This window comes from Nematolebias whitei, chromosome 7, assembly GCF_014905685.2.
Source record: "Nematolebias whitei isolate Nwh7 chromosome 7, NemWhi1, whole genome shotgun sequence".
NCBI classification, from domain to species: Eukaryota; Metazoa; Chordata; class Actinopteri; order Cyprinodontiformes; family Rivulidae; genus Nematolebias; species Nematolebias whitei.
Window position 1 is genome coordinate 3,021,482 of NC_056504.1, and position 10,832 is coordinate 3,032,313.

At 41.1% G+C, this 10,832-nt stretch overlaps 1 protein-coding gene across 1 annotated transcript in view; it reads right to left on the bottom strand.

The window, feature by feature from the left end:
• phf2 (PHD finger protein 2) overlaps nt 1-10,832 on the bottom strand; it is a 72,780-nt gene that overhangs the window by 39,309 nt on the left and 22,639 nt on the right. The window contains exon 8 of the mRNA XM_037678540.1: nt 3,549-3,636. Within this exon, the coding sequence (XP_037534468.1) occupies nt 3,549-3,636 (88 nt within the window). The remainder of the gene's footprint in view (nt 1-3,548; nt 3,637-10,832) is intronic.

Below are 10,832 nucleotides of genomic sequence, written 5' to 3' on the forward strand. Positions count from 1 at the left end.
TACTACTATTATTAATACTACTACTATTATTAATACTACTACTACTATTATTAATACTACTACTATTATTAATATCTCTACTAATACTACTACTATTATTAATACTACTACTATTACTACTACTACTACTATTATTAATACTACTACTATTATTAATACTACTACTACTATTATTAATACTATTACTACTACTACTATTAATACTACTATTACTATTACAACTACTACTAATACTACTACTATTATTAATACTACTACTATTATTAATATCTCTACTAATACTACTACTATTATTAATACTACTACTACTACTACTACTATTATTAATACTACTACTAGTACTACTAATAATAATGATAATAATAATAATGATAATAATAATAATAAATATTATTATTATTATGCATTCCATTTATAAAGTACTTTACATGTGTAAATGTCAAAGTGCTATATTTCAAGAGTCGTAAACCAAGATGAATGAATAATAATAAAAATCACTAAAATCGGTTAGTTCCATAAAAACAACCCAGGAGAGCAGTTTGAATCTTTTCTGGCACATGATGCAGTGTGTGGTGAGGAAGTGAATGCCACAGACGAGGAGCAGCAGAGAAAAAGGCTCAGCTTCTCATGAGCTGAGTTCTGTGGATTTGAAGGTGGGATGAGTTGTTGGAAGAGAGACAAAGGATTCTGAAGTGTGGGGTGAGCTCCTCCTTAAGGTGCAGTGTGGGACACGGCCATGCATACATACACGTGTGTGTTCGTTGGGTTGTGGAGGAGACAGGAAGCCAATGATAATGCAGGACTGGTGCGATGTGCTCAGGTTTTGTCAGGAGTCTAGCTCTTCTGCATGAAATGGAGCTTTTGAAGGTTTTTATTTGAGTTGCCAAAAAGATTTGAATTGTAATAGTCCAGTGTTGAAGACAGAAAGGCATGGACAAGTCTTTCAGCATCAGAACAAGATGGTGATCAGACTATATTTTTTTAAACAGGTGTCTAACATGGGAGCTGATCTAAAACATGACTGAGGCTGACGGGGAGTGCCAATCAACATGGCCTCAGTTTTGGAGCTGTTCAGTTGACAGAAGGATGCAGAGGATGAAGCACATGGGCGACAGTCTGTTTTATGTAAAGTTGAGTGTCATCAGCATAGCAGTGGAAGTAGAGCTGGGCGATATGGGACAACATTTATATCAGAGTCAGATTATATATGATTATTTTTAAGATAAATCGCGATATACCATACATATCTTGATATTTTTCTTTTCATAAATAACAAAAATATATTTCTGAGTCAAAGTTTTGTCCCACTTGTCACACAGCCACATTTATTAACAACAGCTATAACTGTACAAAATAAATGCCTAAAAATAAACTATTTACATATACTAGTCTATTTTTTAGAAATCTATTTACATACAGTATATTAAATAATTATCCTCTTCAGATGGGGGTAGCTGTGGCTGAGTGGTTAGAGCAGTCGTCCTCCAATCCAAGAGGTGGGGGTTCAATTCCACCAGCAGTCACATGCTGAAGTGTCCCTGGGCAAGACACTGAACTAGGGGTTGAACGAGTATATAATTTTTAAACTCGACATTAACATAATAAAACCCGAGTAGAACTCGAGTATTTGATGACGTCATAGATCTCAAGATACAAAAATAAATAAATAAATAAAACCACAAAAAAGGTAATTATTTACACAAAAAAGACCAACAAAACATTGGGAGCGTATATTATGCTCCTCCCATTTATCATACGGCAAATAAGTCACAGGAAAAACTAAACTATTAGTTTTTATTATTAAACTGCAAACGTGAAGAAACGCAGCACGTCAGAAACGAAACTTAAAACAGTGGATTGGACCCAGTGTTACACCATACTCTGTGACCGGCAACTGTGCAACACCGCCCCCTACAGTCATACGTGGTCACATAATATGACGTCACTATGGATACTCGACGTTACATTTTTAACCTCGATAGAGGTCCTAGCAATCGATGTGTAGATTACTCGAGTACTCTGTTAATGCCCTACACTGAACCCCTCATTTTCTCTGATGTGTGTCCCATCGGTGTATGACTGTGATAAAGCTCTGATTATTCTTCGTAGAGGTCTAGTAGAGTGTTTGAATGAGTCAACGAGGCACAGGTTGTGTAGTAAAGAGCTTTGAGTGTCATGATAAGATAGAAAGGAGTGATAGTCCATCCAGCTGCACCGCCTTCAGGTTAGTCAGCGTGTGTGAACTGAGGTAATGAACCTCCACTCGGAACCTTGAAGCTGCAGCTCCGACAGACCTGAGTCCTTCCTTGAAACAAATCACGGCTCAGAGCTCATTTAGCCGTGCTGTGCCTTTTAGAGGAACACAGAGAGGAAGTGCAACATTAATAAATCAGCAGCTTATCATATCGCTAAACTCACGGTCCCATCTCAGCTGAGGAATAAGACGGCTAAAGCGTTAGCCGCTTGTTAGCCGCTAGGGACCGTACCTTTATGAGTACGAGTCTCTGACTTGTCTACTCTAATGGCAATATGTTCAGTCCTGTTTAAAAGATGTGACTGGAACCAGTCAAGAGCAGTACCACAAAGCCCAGTAGAATGAAAGAACCAGTTTAGAAGATTGTAATCTTCTAAACTGGTTCTATTGTGGTGTCAACTGCTGAAGATAAGTCGAGAAGGATGAGAAGAGAAGGTGACATCTGCTGCCTTCAACAGGTCATTGGTGATAAGAATCAAAGCTGTTTCAGTGGAAAGTGAAGAGCAGAACCTGGACTGAAACGTTTCAAACAGCTGATTTGATCTGAGGTGCAGCAACAACGTTCTCCAGAACCTTTGAGAGGAAGGGGAGATTAACTGTGGGTCTGTGGTTTGTAAGAACGTCAGGGTGACGGGTGTTTATTTCAGGGGCGGTTCGATTATGTCAGTTTTCAGTGCTGTTGGAACAGAGCCAAACTGAGACATGGATGAGTAGTAATGAATGGACCAATGGTAGAAATATTTGTCCTAAGTAGAGCGAAGGAGAGCGGGTCAAAGACACATGCAGTAGGGTACATCTTCCTGACAATGTCCAAAATCTCCTGCTGGGTGACGAGAAGGACGGAGGAAAGTGCTGCGAGATCTTGCATCGTGGCTCAGCAGTCTAGTGAGATGAACTAAGTTCAGGAGACAGAACAAACTATACTGAGGTGACTCTGGTGCAAAAACAGTTCAGACATGTTTTGCACTGATCAGCCGTTGAGTGGTGAGTGTCTATGAGACAGAGTGGTCCAAGGAGGCACTGAACTGTGGAGAAATCTTTCTGGAGTTTCAGGGTTGCACTAAATAATGTTGGACAAACAGAGCGATCGTGCCTCTTTCAGGGAAATGGAACAAGCCTTTTGGAGCTCACGGTTTACTAACAGGTCAGCCACAATCCTTAAAAGATTCATAAAGAGGAATTTATGAACAGATATGGTGAAACATGGAGTTCAAAACACGTTCCAGTTAAAAACCTAAATGAAGACTACATGCCACAACCTTCAGGACACATAAAGAACTTGAAGAGACCAAACCTCATCTGCATCTCCACGCTCAGGTTGTGCACGAAGTGTCCAGAAAAGGCCAGGCAGTCAACTGGAGTAAGTATTGCATTAATCCATCCTGAGAAAGAAACAGAAATCGAAAGATTAGGGATTAACAAAAATAATTATTTAATTCTAATCAAGGTGTTGAAGAGATTAAAGAACATACAGAGATCTTACTCTTAAACTTCTGAGGTGGTTTAGTTGAGAAGACAGGCACTTCTTCATGTGATTAAATATTACAGCCTGATTTTGCCATTTGTAGCAGCACCTCGTCTAACTTCAGGTGCTGGTTTGACTACCCAAACAAAAAACTACACGCCTGCTCCACCAGACTTCAGTCTTAGTGCAAGTCATGTGTACATTTCACTAAACTAAGGGGAATAAACTCCTATGAACTCAAATCTTACGTGTACCAATGTTACTGAGAAAAGATTCCTGACTAAAGATAAAAGCACGTTTCATTTATTGTCTACGTGTGGATTTTTGTTGGTTCACGTAGTTTTAATCCAACTCAGTGAGTTATCCATCCATTAACTTGATCTGCTTCCTACTTTCTAAGCTGCGGGGGTTACTGGTGCCCATGTCAAGCAGTTAGTGTGCAAGAGGCGAGGTACCCCCTGGACAAGACACTAATCCATCACAGGGCCACATAGAGACAAACGACCACTGACACGCCCATTCACACCGAGGGCCAGTTTAGTTACCAGTTAACCTAACGTGCAAGGTTTTGTGGGAGGAAACCGGAGTACCTGGAGAAAACTCATGTTTCCATAGAAAAAACCAAGTAACCAGCACAGAGAAACACAGGGAACCCGGGATTTGATCCAACAACCTTCTTGCCAAGGGGCAACAGCTGTACCAACTGTGCCACCACAGTTGATGGAGCAAGTTTAGTGAGTTATTGTAGGGCTTGAAGAAAAGGGTCATGCTACGCTGTGACCACGTTACAGTGTGTCTGAAAACAGTGTATACTTATACACACTTGGGCTCAGACCAGCTCTTTACACGTAGCACTTCAGGACCGGTTCTGGAGACGTGGCCAGAATCCAAAGTCCTGCTAATGAACTTTTAATGAACTTTAGTTCACCACCAGTTTCTGGTAAATTAAAAGAATACAGGTTATTAAAATGATCAAATTAAACAATATAAATAATAAATAAATAAAGTCATCATTGTATGTTCCCAAACAAAGATGAAATTGGCTGTCTGCAGTTAACACATCCACCACCAGGTGGAGCAGTGGGCAGCTATGTAAGCACCTGGGGAGCAATTCAGGATTGGGTGTCCTGCTCAGAGACACCATGAGGTCCAAGGACTGGGGATGGAACCCAGGACCTTCAGGTACTGAGTAGGTTAATGAACTTTTAATGAGCTTTAGTTCACCGTTAAGAGTGAGAGATCTGTGATGAGTTCAACTCAAAGCTGCTCCTCAGATAAATAATGTTAAATTATTATTTTATATATAAATGTTTCTGTTCAGTCCCTGAGACGACTTCTGTCGTGACTCGGAGCTTTAGAAATAAACTGAATTAAATCTGATGAACCAGATTCTACAAAAACATCTATATTTAAAATTCTATATGTTTCTTCATCATTTCATGTTCATCATTGTGTCGACTTTTATTGTTCAATTTAAATATGTGGTTTAGTTTCTTATATACAGATTTTATTTCAGCTTTGATTTAAAGTGTAATTCTTGTTGAGTGATTTGTACATGTGTGTTAGAATAATGTTGAACCAAAGGATGTGTCTCTTCTTTAAACACGGTGGAGGGAAATATTCCTGAGATCCAATTTTGTCTTTTTATGATTTTTCAGCTGCGTTAACTTTAATTAACAGATTATTTAAGGAAGTCAAAGTGAAAACAGGGTTTCATGATAAAGTCTGCACCGTTTATTTATTTTTAATCTTCACTGATTAAAAAAACATTTTTTATACATAAAATGTAAAAAAAAAAAGTTTCCACCCTCCGTCCCTGACTCCCGGTGCTCCGCCTGCCGGGGCTCGGGGTCCGGCCTCGCCTGCTTCAACGGCTCGGCAGCTCGTATGATCCTCCGCGGTGACTCCGCTCGCTCGAATATTGTCGTCGGTCACCAAACACAAAAAACGCCTGGACTTCAGAATTAAACACGGTGTTGTCATTATTGTTTTTAAAATCTGAAAAATAGATCCAGCTGCTGCGCCGAGTTCAGAGAAATTGCAAATGGAGGATCAGTGAAAAGTTTCTGAGATCCAGTGACTCCTCCCCCTGACCAATCAGTGACCGACAGTAACAACAAAGTCCATGCTCAGTAATCCAGGTATATAGTTTTCAGTCAGGTCATCTGGACAGTTTATTATTTTTTGTGCTGAAATGTTTCCCCTTCGATCCAGAAGGCTTCATCAGTCAAGGAAACACAACAAAACTGATTCTTCCCCAACAGCTTACTCCAAGGTGGAACAAACCAGTTCTGCTTGTGATAAGATGGTCTCTGTGACCGACAGTGATCAGACGTCACGTTTAGGTGCCGACTCAGCTCAAACGGTCCCACCAGAGGAGCAGGGACAACAAAAGAGGCCGAATCATCCTCGAATTAGCTAAAGGTACTGGTGGAATAAAGATCTTTCAGTGGTGAGCTGAGCAGAGTTGGGCTGAGTAGGAATGGTGGAAAAGGGGCAATAGATATTTTGCATTGAGGGTACTGTCCCACATCGGTTTTTGTCCCATGTTCAGCCACTTTCAGGAATTTCAATCCAATCACACTCCCATTGTTAAACAAAGTTGTTGGTCACATGAAACCCTCAGGCTCCCCTGCTGATCCAATCTCTCCCTCACTGTTCAAACAGGTTCTACCAGCGATTGGGCCCGCTGTTCTTAATATTCTTAACAGTAGCTTTGCTACAAGCGTGGTTCCACAGGCCTTTAAAAATGCAGTAGTCACTCCTTTAATCAAGAAACCTGGACTTGACCCCTCAGTGCACTCAAATTACAGACCAATCTCAAAGCTTCCCTTCCTGTCCAAAATCCTAGAAAAAATAGTTTTTACTCAGTTGAATCAATTTTTAACTGAGAACAAAATCTTTGAGGTCTTTCAGTCTGGTTTTAAGCAACTCCACAGCACAGAAACAGCTTTGGTTAGGGTTTGCAATGACATTTTAACTTCAAACGATTCGGGTCACTATGTGGTACTTGTACTCCTTGATCTTACTGCTGCTTTTGACACCGTCGACCACAGTATCCTCATCTCACGGCTCGAACACTGGGTTGGGATTACAGGAGCTGCTTTAGACTGGTTCCGTTCTTACCTCTCTGACAGGACTTTTTGTGTCAAGGTTGGTGAAAGTCTGTCCACTTCGGTCCCTCTTTCCTGCGGGGTCCCACAGGGCTCGATCCTTGGACCCCTTCTCTTCTCGCTCTATCTGCTCCCACTGGGATCCATCTTAAGAAAACATGCCATCTCATTCCATTGCTATGCCGATGACTGCCAGATCTACCTGCCACTGAAACCAGCCAGTGCTCGTTCCATCCACCCTCTCCTCAAATGTCTAGATGACATTAAGGCATGGATGACTTCAAATTTTCTCAGTTTTAACGACCAGAAAACTGAAGTCATCGTCTTTAGTCCCAGCTCAGCTGCCTCCTCAGATCCTGCAAACCTGGACTCACTTCAGCCCTATCTCAAGCACACTGTTAGAAATCTCGGGGTGGTTTTTGACTCGGATTAATCGGCCAGTGTTATCCAGACCCAACCTTGAAACATTAGTCCATGCCTTCATCACAACCCGCCTGGACTATTGTAACTCACTTTATGCTGGGGTCAGTCAGGCGTCCATTTCACGTCTCCAGCTCGTCCAAAATGCAGCTGCTCGGCTTTTAACTGGTACACGTAGGTCTGAGCACATCACACCTGTTCTGTCCTCCCTTCACTGGCTTCCTGTGCGATCCAGAATCGACTTCAAGATTCTCCTCCTGACATATAAGTGCCTAAATGGCCTCGCACCCCTCTACCTCTCCGAGCTCCTGGAACCATATGTTCCGTCTCGGGCCCTGAGATCATCGGACCAGCTTCTTTTGGTCGTTCCAAAATCACGCCTGAAGCTCCGAGGGGATCGAGCTTTTTCAGTCAGAGGTCCCAACCTGTGGAACAACCTGCCCCTCAACATCAGGCAGGCCTCCTCCCTCCTGATGTTCAAATCCCTCCTTAAAACGCACCTGTTTGCTCTGGCGTTTAATACGGTGTGAGTTAGTTTATTTTGTTCTGTGTACCTCATTTTAAATTCTGTTGTTTTATGATTGACGTTTATTTTTACTGCTTGTTTTTCCTTAGTGTGATCATTAGTGTGTGTTATTGCTCCAGTAATTTTAATTCTGTATGATGTTTTTGTTTTGCTGCCTATGTTTTGCTACATTTCTGTTAAGCACTTTGATAACAGTTTATCTGTTTTAAATTGTGCTCTACAAATAAAGATGACTTGACTTGACATCTCTGTGCACAGACTGGCTTCAAAAATGTAATAGTTTGGAAAAGTTTTTGTTTTTTAAATTAAACACAATTGAAATTAAAACTGCGCTGACAAAAGGCCTTTGCGCACTGGTGCGATCCAGACCGTGCATATGTCCAGCTGAAGCGGATACTGGCCCATCTCTCTGCATCCCGTTCACTTGGGGTAAGAGTCACATCATTTCCAGGAACTAAAGCGCCTGGTGATACCTGCTGGAGTCCATGCTGGCTCTGAGCATGTCAGGGGCAAACCAAGCCAGTCTTCCACGCTCATATCTGAATGTTTTCACCTCCCAGTTCTGACACTGCTCTCAAAAATACCCAAGTTTTGTGAAGCTCAGCCCTCCACAAGTCCTTTTGGGCCAGTTATGCCCCAACAGCAACACCTGTAAGTTTACCAAGCTGCAGCGAGTGGTGAATATTTTATTGGCTTCTCAACTGGCTTATAATTTCCAGAACAGATTAAAATCTGCCAGTAGATAAGGTAGTACAGAGACAAAGTGAACACATCAGCATCATGGCCATGTTCAGGACTGAATACTTGTCTCTCTCATGAATGTTTGAACATCGTGCAGAGGAATTATCCCCCAACGTCTTTAACAGCAAAACTGACAAGACTGAAAAAATACCTCTATATTTCTGTGTGTGGTCTTGTCAAGGCACAAATCTTAAGCTGATACAAATTTGAAGACAAAATAATGTTTTACAATAAAATCACTGAATATTCCCATTTTATTAAAAAGGTCCATTTCCTGTACGTTTTACAATACAGTGCCAGGAGACTTTTACTAGGTCCTGGACCGATGCACCTATGTACAAAATGTATGCACATAAAAGCAGTCAAAGGGGCGGGGCTACATTCAGGATGGTGCTAGTGAGCCATATTGTCACTTCCATATCTGCATTTTTGCACTTCATCCTGTTGACGCTAGTTCTAACTATGTTCCAAGTTTTCATTTTGCAGGACGGTAATAATGGCCTCCCCTCACGAGAAATATCAAGGAAATAACATCCATCCATCTTTTATCCGCTTCTTGCTCTTTGGGTCGCAGGGGTCACTGTGTGAGAGATGGAGGACACCCTGGACCGGTCTCCAGTCCATCACAGGGACACACGGAGACAAACGAGACAGAACCATTCTCTCTCTCACCTAGAGACAAGTCAGAGTCACCATCAGTCTAACATGTTCTTAGTCTGTGGGAGGAAACCGGAGCACCCGGAGAAACCCACACATGCACGGAGAGAACATGCAAACTCCTCCCAGAAAGGTCCACGGCCGACATTTGGCAGCAGCTCTACCCACTGCACCACCGTGCTGCCCAAAGTAACAATAGTCAGATCAAATTCAATATGGCCTCGTGCTGCATCGCAGCCCTCAGGTTCTGATCCATGGTTTTCATGCGATGCGAGAGCTGCTGAGAAACACCAGCTTGGAGGACAAACGGCGTCCAGTCATGCAGCTGCACAAGTATACTTTAATATCCTGATGCGCAGTTTGGCCAGGATGCTGTATCATTCATTTCTTATTGGATGTGTAATCAGGATGGAGAAAAGCTAGGAGAGCGTTTTTACAGGATTCCATCAGAAAGAGAAAATCCAGAGAAGAAGACTGTGGATTTGTGCCTCTACTCCAGGAGGGTACACAACAATAACAGCCTCTTGTCTTTGTAACAAACGATTTGTCAAAAATGTTTGTTACAATTGCTTTGTGCTTTTAGATTTAGGTGTTTAGATGGTTTTTGGTGGTATAGTAATTAAGATTAATGAGTGAGTTATGTTTAATAAAACAAAAATCATATGGTAAATGGGCTGTACTTGTATAGAGCTCTTTACACTACAACCTCTGCCCTCATGGCTCCATTCATGCAGCTCTATACTAGATCTCTACAAACACTAACCAGAGCTTTATCACATTCAGACACTGACAGGACACATCAGAGACAGTGAGGGGTCCAGTGTCTTGCCCAGGGACACTTCAGCATGGGATCGTTTGTGAAATCGAACCCCCAACTCTTGCATTGAGGACTGCTCTAATCACTCAGCCACAGCCGCACACACACACACACACACACACACACACACACACACGGCAGCAGCCATCTTGGATTTTGACGGTACAACCCAATTGTTGATAATGACCTTCTTACTTGTAGATAGAGCGGATCACACAAAACAAGATCAGCGTGTTGCTTATCTTTCACGTTATCTAGTTCTTAAAGTTTACATACGTACATGGCGGCAGCCATCTTGGGTTTTGATGTGGTAACACAATTTTCAAAAGGAACGTTCTCAATCCAAGATGTAGCCACAAACTAAACAGAAGCTGGCACCGCACTTATTTTGAAGTTCTCATGCTCCTAACGTGCACAGATGGACTAATGGACTCATTTCTCCTTTTTATTTTGCATCGGGGACAACAAGTGGAAAGAAGCAGCAGAAACGAGCAGAGATAAACTGAAAAAAGCACCAAAATATTTAAAAATAGCAAAAATGAAACTCCAGTGGACCTGTATTAATATATATATTATTATTGATTACATGATTGATTACAATTGATTGTTTGAATTTGATTGTTTAATAGGGAGCAGATATAATAAGAAATGTTTTCTTCTTCTGCTTCCTTTCATTTTATGTTTTTTTGTTTATTTTTTTCTTTCTAAAAATTGTCATTGTTTTTATATGAAATGAATAAATTTACAATAAAATAAAATATATGATAATAATATATATTATTATATGATATAATATATATTATTATATGATATAATATATACATTATTATATGATATAA